Source organism: Ischnura elegans, chromosome 3 (assembly GCF_921293095.1).
Source record: "Ischnura elegans chromosome 3, ioIscEleg1.1, whole genome shotgun sequence".
Classification (NCBI taxonomy): domain Eukaryota; kingdom Metazoa; phylum Arthropoda; class Insecta; order Odonata; family Coenagrionidae; genus Ischnura; species Ischnura elegans.
The window spans coordinates 116,660,666-116,680,821 of NC_060248.1; the positions used below are offsets into that span (position 1 = coordinate 116,660,666).

The window sequence follows — 20,156 nt, forward strand, 5'->3', positions numbered from 1 at the left end:
TCGGGATTGAAGGATGCCGGTGAGAAAAGAGGTCAGGCTGGAGATTTATCTTTCACGAAATCTAGCCGGAAGAAAATAACAAAGTAGCCCATAGAAAAATCATTATACATTAAAATATTGAAGCTGTTTCCTAAAATCAGTCCACATCACCCTGGGATTTCAATAACATTAGGGCAATTCCATTTGTGACGGAATTACCTTTAGAGAAAACTATGCAATAGGATATTTCGATTGAATTGTAAAATACAAACAAAATTGTAAAACTTTTAACTGTGCATGATCAAAAAATATTTATGAAGGTGATTTTCATGTACAGAAACAAAATTAATTATCGAAATACCTTATAAATAAGCCCATAATTAACATGTGACGGAATTACTGCCAGGTCAACCTCTTAAGTGTAATGGTTTTAAACATCTTCGAAACTCTTTGAATCTAACTATAGTTTGAAAACTTTTAGCAAGGCTGTGGATAATATTTCAAACATTGCTTTCATGAAATTCAATCAATAAGCTGTTCATTTATAAATATAAAATATTTCCAGCCTAAATTTTAATTTGTGAGAAAAAGTTGACATTTTCATGGAAATGCCCATTAATTAAGCCATGGAGTTCTGCATTCGACAAATCCTCGCTTAATTTTGCAGGAAGTCGTTCATTGTCAAAAGTCAAATGAGCAAACAACCTTCTCTGGCCTGTGGTGTACTTCTCAAGAATGTATCAATAGCAATTTATCAAGCGGTTCAGGATGAGTGGATGGGTAAGCAGTCACCTGAAAAGAGAAGAGGAAACAGCGTTAATAAGACAACCGCAAAGAGTATTTCTCCAAATTTAATTAGCACTCAAAACTAAGTATCTCACTGGCAAATGCATTTTAATAGGGAGGCTTTTTTCTGTGATAAATGAAGCACACAAGGAGTCTAAACTGTAGTGCCACGTACACAATAATATTTCAAGTAGACAGGTATACGTAAAACTCTAGACGATAGAAAATATAGTTACTGTTCAACTTATTTCAAATACCTGATGAAAATCATGAAACAATAAAGCAATACCGAGAATAGATTGGACAGCTACTATGACGCACAATGGAATATTTCCTCCCTTCACCAAATGTACTCAGGTTAGCGCCCTATTCAAGGATATGCACATAATTTACCTAATTAAAGATCATGGAAATATTCTGGGCCGAATAAATTTTAATACTTATTTGCTGTCTTTCTCGCTACCTTAGGATGAACTTGGTGCCTCACAACAATAAAATATAAAATGTTTTGAAATCAATATAGGAAAGGTCTTTACGATCATCTTGCGAATATTCCACGACACATAGAATATTTCAGCTATTTAAAGTGAAGAACAGGATATAGAGAGCAATAAAATATATGGCAAAATAAATAACGCTAATGACCAATAGATAAAACCGCAGGACATACTTGGATATCGGGAGTTAAACCTAATTCAATAAAATGTCCATTAGCCCAAGGGCTTACCCAGGATCAAAACTAGGGGGGTGGAAGCCATGGTTGTTCAAGCTATAGGTAAGACTTAAGCATGGAAAAGGTGAATGAAACCAACATTTAAGGAAACTGTAACTGCTCTTTATTAGTTTTTAATATTATGTGCTTGAAAAAATATTATTTTCCTTAAAGACATTTGCGATTTTTGCTTCTAGGGGGGTACGCCCTCGCTGGGTACGCCCATTCATTAGCCAATAAAAAAATACTAAGTTTGCATTGCTCACGGGAAAGCTTTTGATTAGGTCTTTCCTTTAGAATGAGTCGATGGTAGCGTATAACTCAACCACCAGGTTCAAAAACTTAAATTACTACGAGGCATTTGGATAGCGTCATAAGCATTCATAGACAAATAAGTATGCACTAGTTTTTTTTAGACATAGACAAATTCTTTACTGAAATATTTGAAATATTGAGATTCCTTTTCACAATTTATTACTAGATACATTAAAAAATCGAGTATCAAGGAAAATGCATAATTGACTGAAACAGATTCCTTCATAAATTAGTGGCATATCATGGCTATCAGGATGTTCCATTATCGACGCGAGAACAGTTAAATGACGACCATGCTTTCTGTAATTGATTATTACAACTCTCAGGATTGTAGGCCATATTTTAAATTGTCTCCATCCCTCGAAATTTCCTGAAAGCAGTAGAGGAATTTTTTCACCAAATCAAATGAAGAGTTTCCAAAAGGGCTGAGGTTGATATAACCGCCGCTGTATAAGGAAAGCAGCAGCACAGCTTCAAATAATCATGCCGAGCCCGCTTCTGGCGGGCAGAGCCACCTAGCAGACTCCGCTCGAAGTTTCGAGATCGAGGTAGTTCGCGATCTCCCCGCGACACTGCGAATCAAACCAAGGTCCTCGCGTTTTGAATAAAAAAACATGCTGATAACACCTCGCTTAAAGAATAAGACTCCCTCGGGGTCTCATTATTTAAGTCTCATCTGAGGTGTCCACTATACGATAATTCTTATAGTATACCATCCATAACGCATCTCTTTAGACAGTATGTTAATTGACCTAAGTCTGCATGACGATTGAGTCATTTCCTACGGAAAATCTAAAGAAATTTTGGAACAAGTCCCTTTCACGAAAATCATTTTACGATTTTCGCCGAGTCCCTTCCGTGATCGCCGTTTTCATAGATATTTTCAACATCGTAGCAGAAAAAGCAGCTACTTACTTCAAGTGGGAATGCAAATTGAGGGAATAAAGGAGAGCCAGTGTTCAAGACGTTTGGAACAGGAACTCAAAAGATAAACTTGGTACATTTTAGCACGAAGTTTAAGCACTTTTCCTTTAAATTGTATTTTATAGCGATTAAAGAGTTTTGTTTTGGTATTTATCACATTTCCATTGCTACAATACCTATTGAAAAAATGATACTTGAGTGCAGTGGCGTAACTATGGGGGGAAGAGGGAATACATGCGCCTCAAAACGTCAGAACAATAAAAAAATATTTAAAACTGTTGTCTATTTTTAACATATAATAATTGCATCTGCTAAAAGTTAAATTTTAAGAGCCAAACTGATGTAAAATGAATTTCCAGGCAAGTCACTTTTCAAAAAAAATTTCCCGGTACCCTCGTTGCCTAGGGGATGGGGGGGGTCCCCCTCTCATACCCCTCCATCCCCCCCCCAAAGCATACTCCTAGCCACTGCTTGAGTGAGTGAGGCAATTTTTCAATTTTTTAATTGAAACTAGCGTAATTATGCATTGTAAAATCATTGACAATTAGGCTAAAATAAAAAACATGATTAAATAGTTGTTAAGGCATTTTTAGGATTAAAATTAGAGGAAGAATAGACAAAGGCCTTGAAAAACTTCAACAACAATCAAAATATGTCAAATTACTACAGACTGGGATGTCAATGTATATAATCCTGAACGCATTGTGAAAAAAATTTAACAATGCATGTTTCAGAGTTAATCATTCCATAACTGATGGGCATTCCAAGAAACGAGGCCTTATACTATCATCTATTAATGAATTGACATCTCTGAAATTGTGAAGAGCTAATATCACAGATATTACTTGGGATAAAATGTCGCGCGAATCTAAAACCACGCAACCAAAATTAGCGGATTCACAACAGGAGTATGGAAATATCGAGGGGGTGAAGGTAGGTAGCCTAAGGTATCTAATGCACATTTTATACCGATTGACAAAAAATAAACACTGAAAATATAAACACAATTCACTTGGGCTTCCATGAATCGACACTAATTTTTACACCACCTAGATAGCTTCAAATTTTATCAGCATCTGAGGCATATTTTGGCTCGGGGAATATGCTTACATGAAATTGGGACCACGTGAAATACAATGTATATTTTCATATGGTCCACCCGAAAATGACGTTCAAACCAGAGTACACAATAGGAGCCCTAAAACTGGCGTTCCAAAGGGTAAGGGATTGGAATCTCTCCCTTGAAAACGAATGTTATTTTATAATCAATATCGTTAAACAAATTTTTTTAAGTCGACCATTTCGCCGCGTGGTGGCATACAGCACAAATATATATAAATTCCGAAATAAAAAATATAAAATGCTAAATACAAAGACGCCTTTACAATTCAATTATTTTCTGCCTCTCCATAAATATCCGAGTAATAATTGGGACGAAGTGTAACATTTCCTCGGGAAAACCATTCCAATCTTCTAACCCTCGATGTAGGAAGGAAATTTTATCGTATTTGAGAGCTGCCTCGGAGGAAAGAGAAAAAAACGAGCTCTTTCATGTTATCAAAAAACAAATTGACGGCCTGATAATCAATGCCGTTCCAGAAAAATAATTGTCTATTTCCATTATCATTACGACACCATAATTACAATTAGAGTGATGGCATGGCTTAGCTTCCTTTCATAATTATAGATATTAAGAAAGTTAGCTTTAAACAACCTCACAACAGCAATATTCTGAATAAACACTGCGACGAATTTAGGAATCGACCTGTACTAAGATATTCCCTTCGAATACTACTTCACAAAACTAGGATACCACTAGATTTCTACAAACTTCAGCAAATTTTACCCATTTTGCTGGGTGATAACATTTCAAGCTTAAGCATATCAATTTTCGCACAACTGGACGTATTTAGTTTTGAATGGTGAATAACTGTGCATATGTACCAACTTTAAACACCTTTTCTTCAATTTTATCATCGCAGAAAAACTTTCAATTGATGTCAATCGAATTAACCATCGTGATAATTCATCATTAGCCAGGAAATCCTTAAATGTGTCTCTATTGATCATTATGTATGACTCGAAACACACCGGAACATTAAAGATAAGAAAAAGGAAGATGTGCCATAAAAACGCCGTAGAAACTGCCGCAATGGAACATGAGTATAATGAATTTCGGGAGTATCTGATAAAATGAAGGATAAAGTGACATAGAAGCTGGAGTTTTAAAGTTAATACATTTAATGCTCAGTTTCTGGCCTAAAATTTTTGGGGAAGGAAGGTTCGTAAAATTGTCCCTTTCCAAGAACCTTGGATTGTATTCATTTTAAGATAGTTATAAGCTCTCTGGAAGAAGTGGGCCATGCTAGTAATAATCGTTGTAACATGCAAGTGGCAGGATATGACGAAAAATTTTAGCAACGCCAATAGATTATGGCAATGGCGTAATCGCAGAGCCGACGTAAGACGACGAAATGGACGGGTGGCGAGAGCCTTAACACACCAGGAACCAAAACAGTTGGGGCACATCGTGGGCAAAGGCCGGCTGGTCGAGGTATGAGTGACGAAGAAGGAATTCCTCATGCGATGAAGTTGCTGAGTGTCCAAATTTCTGTCGCCGCACGGCCACCAATTCGGTCAGTGCTGGCGACGACACGCCGCCGACGGCTGGTAATGGATTGCCCTCTTCACATCTAAAGCATAAGTGGGATTATATAATGTCACCTCCAAATACAGGCGCAGAAGTTTAACTGGCTAAGTGACAGCAGGGAAATCCATCAAAGGAAGATAGGATACAGCAGGGAGTGAGGCAGAGGAGATCGGCCCGAAGCAGAGGAGTTTGAAGGTTAGTCGGAAAATGTTTTTTGGCGTATGTGCGACGATTGGAATGGGATTGTCAGTTTTTAAAGCTATCCTACCGATAAAAAATACTTCAGACAGAATCTGAAGCACATTACAAGACAGTAAAAGACGATATTAAATCTCGCACATCGGGATTAATATTTATTTTTGATTAATTTGAGTTAAAAATTTATTTAGCTACCAAATTTAAGCATATTATATTGATGACGGATTGACTGCTTCTAATGGGGCTTATTGTGTAAAAGCTTTAGGAATCCATGATACTTTCCACGAAGAAGACTACTCTGCCGGCGTATGGGACTTGAAAAAAAATCATAACCGAATCCCTCAATATTACATTAACTGACATGAAAATACAAGGCAGAGGGTTTTGAAATTCCACTTCCGGAATTCAAGTTTAGCGATACTGCAACAATACATACCCATTTCCTATCAATACAATATAAGGATTATGGAAGCCTACTTAAAGGGAGCAAAATCTATAAGTTAATTGATCACAGTTGGGGCAGACGTCAGGGTAATATTATAATGTAAGGTGATGGTGTGAAAAGACGAAGGGTCATACAGGTAACTTGCACCTGGATATAAGTAGCACATGTTTCACTACTTTCAATAAAACAGAGCTTCAAAATCTAAAATTATTAATTATGGAAATTATTAGAAATTGAATTAAATTCTCACAAAAGAAATAGCGCTCATTAAATTTCGCCTAGTCGGATAACTTCCGCGACTCTTTCAGGAAAGAAGCACTAATAAAAAGTAAATCTGCAGAAAAGTTTCTCGGGTTTTCCACCGGTTGATGTCGTCCATGTCTACCGACGTTTCCAGAAGCGACTTGCTGATCATCCTGAGGGGATCTTCCGAATGAAGAAGAAGATCCTTCTTCGGAAGATCCCCTGAGGATGATCAGCAAGTCGCTGCTCGAAATGTCGGGAGAAATGGACGACATCAACCGGTGGAAAACTCGAGAAACGTTTCTGCACCTGATCGCCGGGAAACCTAAGAGCATAAGAAAAGTAAATCTATTCCGCCTGCAATGATGAGGGGCCCTAAGATTGGATTAAGCGAGCACTCGATTGAATGACATCGTGAATAATTGAAAGAAATGCCCAATAGAAGGTTATATTGTGTGGATGAAATGACATCGGTCCGGTTAAGTTGATTATATTTGTAGAAAAATAAGTGGGGAGTTTTATCATTTATTCGTAATGCAAAAGTCCACCAAATCCCGCTGGAATATTTATTTTGCCAGCATATATTGACTTCAAAAGATATTCTTTTGGTTGTACCCGCGTGACACTTTAAAAATACATGCCTCCTTTCTTCATGTTAATGATAATATTAGTGTTTATTACACAACCATATTATGCTGAGTACATAGGAGTAAGTATCCAGTAGCAGAGAATAAACTATTAGTGAATATATTTTAAAACTATATTGCGGGATCACCCAAAAGCACACGAATGGACATCACTGACCGCTAAAAGTTAACCTAATGATCTAATAATTAATCAATTTATAAAAATGTGCTGGAAAAAAATCTCGAAAAATTCGTTAGTAACTTAATTAATTTCCAAAGGAACATATACCATCCTCCTCGATACCATATGTAATCATCCTCGATACCGATTCTTTTTCGCCTATTATATTGAAGGCATACGAAAAAGGAGTTTCTCTCGCCAAAAATGAAGGTCGAAAAAAAATCGATATAACCTGTCACAACAGGGGGATATAATATTTCGGGAGAAAAATCAGGAAAACCTTAGCATTTAAGCAAAATTTTCAAACTTCAAAAGTCACCAAACGTATCATTCGAGCTCAGCGTCACCAACGAGATCAAGTAGGGCCAGCACAAAGATCAAGGGCTAATTCGGAGTAAAATATTAACCTATTATGGCACTTATTCACGCAATCACAAATTCATGTGGGTCAGAAAAATATGTCGTTGGACCTTTCAAGCAATAAAATATGTTTATGATACGGAAAACTAGCATCTTATTTTATAGGTCCATTTTTGAAAATCGCGAGCGATTGATTCCCGATGACGTTTCATACGTGGATTCGAGGATTGGTTTATTCCAAAGGAAAACGGCTTTTCCATTTTTATACGGATAACAAAAGTTTTTCTATTTCTGATTCTATTTTATGCAAAATTAGCCTTCTCCACGCGAGTGAATAAGAATTCCTATCGCGATAGTCAAAATTCTAAGTCTAATTGTTGTCACTATGAGAAATGATAATTTACAATGTGCTGATACAAGATCTATTAGTACACAACAATTAGAGGAGGTAAAATCACAAATTCAGAAAACTACAAATGTTTGAATTACAAAAAATGTGATTCGCATATTACATCCCATTCGCAATAACATGATTGAGGTAAAAAATACGGATTATGGACAGAATGAAAATATAATAAATGACTGTCGAACAGAAGGAAGGAAGAGTGAGGGGTATAGACCGGGGTAGTGAGTAAAATGGATTCGACATCTTACATTTTTTATCTGACTTCAGAATTCGGCATTCGGAAAAATAATACTTCTATTTTCAGAATACATTTAAAGCGAAGCTCCGTTGTCCAGATCCATGTAATTTTAATTGGAAATATAAATCACACATTTAATCTTCGATCATCATTCGTAAACCGTAGGAAGATGCACTGCTAGGTCAAAATATTGGCTCCAACATCAAAACTTTTTCATGATGAACTTGAGTTCAACCAATAGTGTCACACGCTTCATCAGTCGTGCAGAGTATGTGCAAATCAAAACAACGAACTCAAAATTACGGTGATCTCAATTTTAAACACTTTAACTTGTGAGATTTAGATAAAATTGGAAACACACTTCAGAAAATGTTGAATGTTATGTTAAGTGTAAACCAAAATAATAGAAATTTGACTTGTTGTCTCTGTAATGCGGGTCTAACGACAAAATCACATTTTGCCACAGAAGATTTCAATGGTGAAAAAATTCCAGAATTGAGTTTGTTTTCTGAATGAAGATTCCATTTTCTAGGCTTTCATAATGTAATGTCAAAATAGAATCACTTTTGCAGGTGAAAAATCCAACCACGGAAAGTTACGAAGATTGGATTATTCAAACTTTATGCTTCACGACCCCTTATTATATATATATATTTTTTAAATCACGAGATGTGGGTCAACAGTCACTCATTTCGTTTCGAAGAGGCCAAAATTTTAGATACAGAACCAGTTTTATCAAAAAGATTATTCAAAGAAATGTACCACATATCCAGAAATAAAAAAAGCTGCAATAAAAGAACAGACATTACTTACCTTAGCAAAATTTATCATAATTTAATAAATGACATAACCAACAAAGAAAGAAATCCAAGCAACCAAATTGTAAATAAATAAAAACAACATCAGACTTAAAGGTAAATTTTGAATATGTATTTCCATGTTTTTTAATGTATAACAACTGTAAAATTGCCTGTATGTAACTAATTTTGTATCATAAATTATCATTTTTATAGCCCTGAGGATGGACAAATAAATGTCCGAAACGTTGGCAAAGTTTGGAAAAAATTAAATAATATTTACAATTGACCCACATCTCGTGATTTAAAAAATATATATATTGGATTATTAATTTTTATTAGGGCATTATTACGGTTGCGATAGGTTTGCATGGAGCATTTGCGAATTATTCCGGCTGCCTATGCTCCCATCGTGGATTTCCCTCTTCACTCCACAATAAGAGCTTTCCCCTTTCATACTATCAAAAAGCCCATTCCTTCACAGCCCCTACATCTCCAACCAAGAATTCTTCCCTCTAGAAGGGCTTTTAACATCCCCTCCCCGCTCAGTATTCCTTTCATACACACACCCTGTCTCCTCCGTATCTAATGGAGAAGGGTTCTTTCCTCTCCCACCATTTCTAGTATTTCTAAATTCCACTTCCTCTCCGTCCACCTCACATTTTCTAATCGGACATTTTATGAAGGACTACATTGGTTTACAAGTATGATAGAAGCATTTTGGCTTCAAAAAACCCAGTGATTTCTCAGAAAAAAAATGTATCCAACAATTAATGCTAGAAATCACCTCATCCTCGCGTTTGCTCTCCTTGCAGGAAAAGTGGCTTCAACGCACTGAAAATGCGACCGTTCACCTTCAACCCGCTGTCCAGAGCCGCGGCCGCATCGGCCTACCGGATAGCAATCACCTACGGCGCGGGATTCACCCTGATCTTCGTCATCCTCCGTACGGGCATAATCTTCTACAGACCCGACATCGTCGCGATGGATGAGCGGGCCAAAGACGTCGGGTCCGACTTCTTGCACGAGTACGACTTCATCATAGTGGGCGGAGGAAGCGCGGGCTGCGTGATGGCCAATCGGTTGACCGAGAACCCTAGGTGGAGCGTGTTGCTGGTGGAGGCCGGAGGCGACGAAACCATCCTATCAGACCTCCCGCTCATGTACGCGTCCCTGCAGCAGAGCCCTCTGGACTGGATGTTCAGGCCAGAGATCACCGGAACCAGCTGTATGGCCATGAAGAACGAACGGTGCAACTGGCCCAGGGGTAAAGTGTTGGGTGGATCCTCCGTTCTGAACGCCATGATGTACGTTAGGGGCAACCGGCGGGACTACGACAGCTGGGAAGACATGGGCAACGAAGGGTGGAACTACGAAGAGATGCTCAAGTATTTCAAGAAGGCCGAGGACATACGGATTCCCGAGTTGAAGAAATCGCCATACCACGGCAGGGGAGGACCGTTGACCGTCGAGTACTTTCGCTACCAATCCAAGATCAGTTCCTATTTCGAGGAGGCTTGCCACCAGATGGGTTGGGACAAGATAGACGTCAACGGGGAGAAGCAAACGGGTTTCTCGTATCCTCAGGGAACGTTGAGGGATGGCCTACGTTGCAGCACGGCAAAAGCATACATCAGGCCGATCCGTAATAGGCCCAACTTCCATCTGAGCATTTTCTCTCACGTGACGAGGGTCCTGATGAGGGACAACATAGCCGTGGGAGTGGAGTTCATTAAGAGCGACGAGACGTTCAGGATACTCGTGAAGAAGGAAGTGATATTGAGCGCGGGATCGCTCCAGACGCCCCAAATATTGATGCTCTCCGGCATAGGGCCGGCTAAACACCTCGAAGAGATGGGCATACCCGTTTTAGCCGACCTGGCCGTAGGATACAACCTGCAGGATCACACAGGAATGGGCGGAGCTGTTTATATAGTCGACGAAAAAATAGCATTCGTGGTACCCCGCGAGGTGTCTGTGGGCGCCCTGAGGCGGTTCCTCAACAACCACGACGGTCCACTATACGCATCGCCCATCTGCGAAATGATGATCTTCGCCAAGACCAAGTACGCAAACGACACGGACGATTACCCGGACGTGCAGATCTTCGTGGCTTCCTACTCGGACATAAGCGACGGAGGCATCTTCGGCAAAAGAGACCAAGGATTGACGGACGAGTTCTTCGCCGCCGTGTACGAGCCGAACCTTTACAAAGACTCTTTCCTGACTCTACCCCTCTTGCTGCGTCCCAAGTCCAGAGGGTTCATCAGATTAAAGGATAGGGACCCGTTCAGTTCGCCGATAATCATTCCAAGAACTTTCCACGACCCAGAGGACATAATGGTGTTGAGGGAAGGTGCAAAGATAGGCTACGCCTTCAGCCAGGCTCCGGCACTTCAGCGGATAGGAGCGAGGTTGAATCCTATTCCGTTTCCAGGGTGTAAGCATTTTGATTTTATATCTGACGAGTACTGGGAGTGCGTAATAAGGCATTACACAACTACCATATACCATCCGGTAGGCACATGCAAAATGGGTCCGGACGATGATCCAGGAGCAGTGGTGGATTGTAGGCTACGATTGAGAGGTGGAATTAAAGGTATTAGGGTGGTCGATGCTTCGATAATGCCAACGATCGTGTCGGGTAACACAAATGCTCCAACTATAGCTATTGCGGAGAGAGCAGCGGATCTGGTGAAAGAAGATTATATTTCTGAGGAAGAACATGAAAAATATGGATATAAGGTTAAATTTCCTCTGATTAAGCATACATATCCCACGAGTAGGCAAAAGAAGAATGTAGTGTGGCATAATTCAACCACTTGTGAATTAAAAGATGAAAATGTAAGCTGATTGTGGAAAATAAAAAATAAATAGAATCTACAGTTTTTATATTTAACCTTTTCCATCGTATTTAGATTTCGTAGACTTCTGAATGCTTACCGTGAAGGAAAGTCAGAAGAGGGAATATTCAAATATTTTCAGGAGGCCCTTTTCCCTGGATTCCGGGACTCGGGAGGCAGCTCTAAGTTTCACAAGACAAAAGGGCAATGTTGGCTGAAGAGACGCTCCAATAAAGGTAAGAATATTTCAGAATATTATAAGATTATTTCTACATAAATAGGTAGAGAGGTAATAGGAGGAAACAAGGTAGAGAAGTTCAAAAGACCTTAGGTTCCCTCAACCAAATAGGTACTTAGTATCAAGGTATAGTAGATGTAGCACATATGTAAACAATAAGTATCCCTTATATGAAGAAATTTCCTTTTAATTGGTATCTAATAAACATGCACGAAAGTAAATACTCAAAGAATTGAACGTGAATACTTACTGATTTTTAAAGTATCGAAATATTTAACATTTAGCCGTGGAAAATATCAACCGTCATTGTGACACAATATAATTAATGAAACTTACTTGAGTATATGAGCCTAGATTTTGGTGCTCCTACAATTCAAAAACATCCAAGTATCCATAAAACATTTCCAGACATTCTATTGCTGTAAAAATCCAATTTTATTTATAACATGTCCTAATTACCTATAAGCTGTTTGATACACAAAGAGTAAATTTTGGGAGATAGTAACCTCATACCGGAGTAACAATAATAAAATTTATACAAAAATATATTGCTAACCTAGAATTCTTCAATTAAAATTCGCAATCTTAGCCTCTCTTGCTAATACAACAATGGCATATAGTTTCAGTAACATAAGCCCCCTCGAAAAAAATTCATGAAATAACGCAATTTTTTCACTCGAGTTAGCACTTTTTACATCGTCGCAATATATATCACTTGGCATAAATAAATTTGTTTATAATTCCAGAGGTCCCATTACACGTTAGTAAAGACAGAACAATTTCAAATAACATCCCATTGCACAATCAAATAAAAGGCGATGCAAGCAAGAATGTCACGCGGTTTTCACGTTGCATCTAGCAGTAAATTATCCGGGTAATTGATTGCAGATTGTAGCAAAAAATGGGGATTTAATGTTTTGTGCAGGGGGGGTAATCACATCGTTAAATCCTTTTAGCGGAATAACACGAGTAATATTCAAAGAAAAAAAATCAAAAGGAGGTAAAAGTACAAAAGGAGAGAGAATCGTTCAAGAGAAAGAGAGAAGCTCTGAAATTAATTGAAATAAAACAAAAAAGATTAATTTATCACACAGTAAATGTAAATGCAGTAAAAGCAAAGATTAAGCTTTTCATATCTCGGGGAATAGAACGTGGGTGCTGAATATGTTAATTAGGAGTGAGTGTAGAATAGTCTGATGGGTGAGTAAGGATTGGCGCGCAACATTAACATCTAAGCCTAATTTTGCACTTTTTTTTTTGGAAATAGCGTCCCTTTTAAATATTATACCTTTATTTAATTTCATTCTCTACTTTTTAGAGGTGAATAGTGCAATCAATTGAAACAGGGCTATTGAAGAAATGTGCCATAACATTTATAACTAGCGCCATTTACTGAGAAGAATTGAGTGGGTGAGAAGCCAAGGGGTACAAGTGATATTTTTCTAAGCGGAATTAGGTACAGAAATCGATAGAAGAAATATACAAAAACTTAGTTGCCAAGGGATACGAGTGAGTCTCAGTTATGTTGCTGACATCGAGTGGAAAATCAAATGCACTACTAAACATCTAGTTGATCTGGTTTGCTTTCTTTATCTAATTTCTGTACCTAACACTGCATGGAAAAAATAAATGACTTCTACCCCCTGGCTTCTCAACCACTCAATTAAAAATATTTTTTCATTGGAAATTTAGTCGACTAACTAGAGCTTAATGGAATAAAATTTCAATTAAATGCTTTTTGAATATTAACTTGTCCTCAGAAGAAAGCAAGATTGCAAATGTTCAAGTCGATCCGACAAATGCGAAGAGGGTTGAAATCAATTATAAGAGTCCATCGATGAAACAGACGAAGCAAATTATGAAAAAGCATGTAAAAAAGGTGCTTAAAACAGCTCAATGGCCATCTTTACATTTATCAATCATTCATTCACTTCCCACTTCCTCGTCATCAATAGGCTGGAGTATACACGGACCCAACACAGCCGATGCGTTTCATCGCACCTCTGATAGCGTAGTCTTGCGTAATTTGATATCCCTACGCGGAACTTTCGTTCAACGACGAAGGGTAATTGCCTTAACGAGCTAACGCTGAAAGAGAGCGCTCATAATGTCGATTAAATAGAATGTTACTTTCTCTGCAACGGAAAGGATATCTCAAAGATAGGCTTTAAGGTTTCCACGCAACACTAAAAACGCATTCGTACTATGAACGAGCTCCGAGTTCCCCAAGTGACTATTGGAATAAATTTTAAAGAAAAATTCATAGATATTTCCAGTTTTACTGGTAAACAGGAGCATATTTTATGCGTCAAAAATTTCATTGAATGCCATTATTGGTATAGAAATCATAAAATAAAATAAAAATAAAAATTCACCGAAATGAACTTACCTCTGGAGTTAATTATAATACTGACTTCTCCGGAACCATAGTGGAAGGATAAAACTGTGGAAATTTCTGAATGGAAACAAACTATGCACTAATAATTTTGACTGATAAATTAAGAGAGGATCGATTATCCTACATGTCCAGTTCAACACCACTCATTAATGATAATCATACAACTCTCAAACTTTAGCACCTAGTTACATCAACAAATACAGAACGATCCAATATTTTTAAAGAAATAATATTGGAAATGTTTCCGCTTTTAAAACTTAAGCGAAAGACAACGAGACGTATTTATTTTAAAAAATTACCTCAAGGTCTTAAACTAAAGCAATTATTGACTTCATATAGATTCAAGGTGATCTATTTTTTCCTCGTAAAAAATAAAAACTCATTAAAGTGAACCTGGACATATTTACTGAGTGCCTGCCATTGATTCAAAGTATTATCTCGAAAAAGGACAGGAAAACACCTCGCCAATGGAAAATGAAATAATCTTCTACGATACAGGCGTCAATTTTCAAAGCAAAATAGTACTGATTCGTAACTTCCTAGTTCTACGTAAGCATCACATTTCATGAACAGGGAGGTACTTAAGCTTCTAAAAGTAACCACTATGAAGAGATTGAGAGAGAGAATATATTGCTAAACATCGGTATAAAGAATCGCATGCATAACGGCAAGTTATCACGCTTCGACGGTACTACTTGCGACTAAATTTCTCAGGATAAAACAACCACATAGCTCTAATCATGCCGCAAAGATAATAACTCCTTTAAATATTCTTTGGAAGACAATTTTTGAGCATTATATAATGATTTCATGAAATTTCCAGGCTGAGTTATTCAATGATTAGTGCATTTGTCGACATAGAGGCTAGGTATAGCAAAATATGAATCGAATATAGAACCAGGATAGCATAGCATTTTTACCTCTTCCCATTTCACTAATGATTCTGCAAAATCGTATATTTTATAATTAAATATTTAAGGCTCAAGTTAAAAAAACATCAATTTCCATGCATAATATGTGCAGATAAATAACTACAAGATAGTTACTTATCTGCATATATATTTACACACTTCCAATGAGATAGATACACTTTCAAGCTTTTCCTAAACATAAATTAAGATTTATAGGCGAATTGTGCTGTAGGTCGTGTCAAATAGTGGTCAAAAAACCTCTAAATTCATGACATAAAGTCGCAGATTTTAAATGTGAGATAGCATAGTGGAACTAACAGTGAGAAAGAAAAGGCAAATAGAAAAAAAGTCTAAAACATTAAGCATATTTAGGGTTGATGCTCATATAGAGATAAGTATTACGCCTGCGAAAGATTTCCTATCGAAACAAAACCTATATAATTCCGATGCATCTTTTTCCGGTATCATCTGTCGTAGGCTGACTTTCAGTCAATGCTTAGCTCAAATAAAAATTTAAAGTAGCAAAAAGTGTCTATTCGTAACGAAAACGGCAAGTTATATAATACCATACCACAGGACTCACTGGATTTACACAGAAACCTCGCACCTTCGAGTTTACACATGGTGGATACGCTTAAACATCCATAAAATCGTAAACCTATGACAATGAATTATTTTATCAATGCTATTGTAAGATTTCCTCTAATCTTATTATTAATGGAAATCCATTATCACATGCATAAAAAACGGCAACGAAATATGCCAATCGTCAGCATGGTAGCCTAAATAAAATCTTACGTTAAATACTCTTCCATAGTAAGACTTGGCAATACGATAAGTTTCTGCAACCTTTATAAATCCGTGAAAAATGGGTATCCATCATTAGCATAAATTTATGTACCGGAACTTTACGGAAAATCGTGACATAGTTATGCACTGGTTGCCAAGCGTATATTCGGATTTCAATGTTTGTAAAAGTAACTTTCTATGCTTTATCAAAATTACTTCCTGATACGTTAAAGAAAGTCGGTATGATAATATAGAATACACAAAGTAAAAGTAAAATCCGGCACACACTCCTTCCAACGACTGTCTTTTTAAGTTTATATATTAATGGCACTTTAAAAATGTACTTACTTCTAGGCGACGTTTAATTTCCAAATTTTTCAAAGCTATCAGCCAAGTATCATTCCTCCTGTTTCCGCTCAAGCATTGTGTCATTAAAATTATAAAAAATAAAAACTATAAAATGTAAAAATAAACAAAGAAATATAAATAAAGACATGGACAAGTGAATTAGTGAAGTTCCACAAAATGTTTTTTCAAATCCGAGCATATAACTGCAGAAAGCAGTCTAATTGAAATAAGAAAAAATAGAAATTTTAAAATTAACTACCCTTAATGCAGCTAAAAAAAGGCTTTCCTTCCTGAAGGAGCTACTAAAAAACCAAGACACAAAATTTCAGCATAATTAATCGTAGCGGGCGTAACTTGGTGGAAATCCATAATCGCAGGAATAGAAGGATGAGAACTTTGCTATTTGAGAAATTTGCTATTATTACCTTGATAACAATAACACCTTGATAATGTTACTCTGTAACGAAACCATGGTCGGTGTTAATAAACTACAATGTGGAAATAGCAAAGTTGTTCATCCTTCTATTCCTGCGAAATTTCAGGATGATTTCCTTGAGTCCTGACTCCGTATAGCTGCCAAAAATCTAAATCAACCAAGTAATAAAACTCTACGGTAAAATTTTGCTTGAGTTTATTAGTAGAATACCTAAGGGCACTAGAGATCTCCTGCTGTACGATGATATATAAATCAATGTGAATGGTATACATATATAAGACATTGGGCAGACTAGTCTCCCCGGTGGGGATTCATATGAACGGTAGGTGGTAACGGTGCAGGCGAAATATCACAAGAAAAATGAATATTTCGATACGCTGGACCAAGTGGCGAAACATGGAAATTGAAGAAAGTGAAATCGCGACATATGCTGGAGACAGAGGTCGGCAACTTCGTTATGCACGAGATTCGGAAGGGCTAAATTTCCGCGAGCCGAAGAATTCCACACGTGCTCGAGAGGAGAAAACATGAGACGTGATCGAAATTTTGAAGTTTTTTGATAGTAAGGCCGAGAAAATTTAACGAAATTCAAAAAAGACTAATTTGCTTGAAAAGGCCTGACGCAAAACTTGAGAATCTACGAAAAAGCAGCACTTTTCCATTCCATAAATTTAAAGGTACTTATGCGTGAAAACAAGGAAATCATAGGTTCGAGATCTTATTTTGGTGGTCAAAGAATTGATGTCCGTAATAAACGCCATTTTTCATTTGCACGCCTCTTACTACGTCACACTTCGAAAGGCTTCGTGCTGACCAGTATTTTTTAAATTCGGCGGAATCCTAAATTTGACTGCCCCCGGCCAGCCAAAAGATCTTCTTGACTTGAGCAGCATACACTCTCGATTACGAAGAAATAAGCGTCAAACAATGATCAATACCCAACCATAAATTAAATCGCAAATATCAATAGGGTCGCACCATCCAGGCATACGCATTACTCTTTGTTTTAATATTGACAAAATCTAAGTCTCAAATAAAACGGCTGGAGTTCAAACAGCTTTCCTTCATCGATATAAGGGATTGTCATTAATCAAATTCATGGCTCGATGCTACTTTTAAAGTTGTGGAGCCAATAAATTTGTCTGGAAAAGCGAATTCAATTGATCAAATATTTTGAAATCAAATGGAGCAGTTGCTTCGCAATCAATTCATTCCCCGAGAAAATTTATGATAGAACCGTTTAATATGCTCAGAGGAATAAGCATGCAAGCTAATACGCAAGGAAATAACGCAACTTCTGGCTGAGTAGTATACAGCAGCTGTAGCCAACATCTAAGTTTTACCAATTTCAATCTGAGAAGTTGGAATTTGCGAAACGTTCCGGACACATGTGAAAAATAATCAAAACCTTCATCTGTACTAAAGAAAATTAAATTAGTGTGCACAAGATTAGATAAAAGCAGAAGAGACTTCAACGGCTGGTAACATGAAACCATTTGCTAAGATGTCCTTAAACTTTTAATTTCAATTCTTTAAAAAAAATCTTCATAATCAAAAATCGAAACACCTACTTCTGCCAAAAACGTAATGAACGCTGTAATTACGAGAATAAAATACTTTCAGTTCAACTAATTATCTGTATAAACCATCGTAAAATTTTCTATGCACTATCAGCATAGTAGAATTCGGACGCTGAGCTTTAATTTCAACGTATGTACATACCTCATCTTATATTATCTTATCTTGTTTTAGCAAAACCTATTAAAATATCTACCGAAAAACAGGAACTACTTACACAAAAGACATGAAGAAGATATAGAGTAGACGTAATAAAACTTTTATTAACATGAAAAAAAAGAAGAGTCAGTTCAGTTGCATCCAAAATAAATTATCGTACCTACCATTTCTAAAAAAACCTCAACCTCGAGTTTTTTAACTGCATCAGATTGTAACCTTTATTTAGCATACTATAGTCAATCAAAAGCAGCGATACTTCGGTATTTGATTGCAGGTAAAACGGAGAACATTTTACAATATTTTTTCATAAATGAGTCCAGATTCGTCACCTTAATCATACTAAAAATGATCTTATCATTCCCAAGGTGATAAAATACGAATAAGGAATACGGCGCAAAATGAAATAGCACCGTGACGGATATGGAGTTATTGAACTCTGGAGCCACTGAACACCAAAATTACCAGCGTTGCAAAAGCCACCTAATCCTGCGTTTGGCGCGGTCTGGGATTCTAAAAATCGGGTCGCGCTGAGCGTGACTGGCACACGACGGAAAAATCCCTAAAACGCCGTATTAATTTGAACCAAAATTTACCAATTATCTGCAGGATGTAGACAATACGGGAAAATATTTTCATTAATTTCTGAGTATCTATTTACGCACAAAAACAAAGCAAGTCACAATATAAAATTGCTGGGAAAAACCGATGCCGGTGCCTGTCAGATCGGCTACTCTCTACGCAGAGTCAATCGATCCGTACACACTATTCGATTTACATTGCGCAAAAATTCCTGCACGTTTTGCGTGAAAAATGACGTGCATCGCGTAAACCTTCGCGATATAAAAAGCAATATATCGATGGCATAGTTCTAATAACACGTATCTCAAAATTTGGCAGGTTTGAGACAGGTATCTAAAACGATTAAAAAAATAAAATTCATGCAAAAAACAACTCTTTGTTTGCAAATGTATTCTTCTTTTTAAGTTTTATGAATTTTCGGCTTTTGATTTCAGTGTACGATTGAAAATATAAATAGTTTATTATTCCCTCCTGAAAAGTTGCTATTTTTGAGATACGTGTAGTTAGAACTTAGCCATCGATATCCATCACTCGTAATAGATTTGTCCGTGGCAAGGCCATTCGTATTCTTCCGTTCACTGCTCGTCGTAATTGCAGACCAATTTCGCGCCCACTGCACTCTCGGCCCCTTCGCGTGTCGAAAATTCTCGAGGCAACCGTTCGCGAGTACGAAGCCAAATCCGGTAGGCGGCCTTCTTTGAGGCGCCGTGGTCGCCGTATGCAGACGCGGAGGGACGGGCGCTTTCTCTGCTGGAGAGAGGAGCGATAGCGGAAGGAAGAGGGAAGATGGGCGATCGCAGCACTGGGGACTGCCAGAGATAGAAGGTCGGATGCCACTCTCTCCTTCCGATCGCAGCGAGAGTTGTTTGGTGTCGCTGCGGCGTGTCACCTTGTCGTTCACAAGTGAATCGTTTCTTACGAACGATTTATTGTCATGAACTTAATGAACATAATGGCTTGAATACATGCAACATGAAATGGAAACTCAAACGGCCGTATAATATCACTCAAGCTTGT

The 20,156-nt window shown here is 37.5% G+C and overlaps 1 protein-coding gene across 1 annotated transcript; it reads left to right on the top strand.

The window, feature by feature from the left end:
- Nucleotides 1-5,296: 5,296 nt before the first annotated feature.
- Nucleotides 5,297-11,752, top strand: LOC124155100 (glucose dehydrogenase [FAD, quinone]-like). Its single transcript, XM_046528837.1, has 2 exons — nucleotides 5,297-5,561; nucleotides 9,676-11,752. Exon 2 carries the CDS (start codon nucleotides 9,701-9,703, stop codon nucleotides 11,711-11,713), a length of 2,013 nt encoding a protein of 670 aa, XP_046384793.1. The 5' UTR covers nucleotides 5,297-5,561; nucleotides 9,676-9,700; the 3' UTR covers nucleotides 11,714-11,752.
- The last annotated feature ends 8,404 nt before the right edge of the window (nucleotides 11,753-20,156 follow it).

What these genes read in the sequence shown, in the direction of transcription:
- LOC124155100 (XM_046528837.1), top strand. Translation starts at nt 9,701, where the DNA reads ATGCGACCGTTCACCTTCAACCCGCTGTCCAGAGCCGCGGCCGCATCG.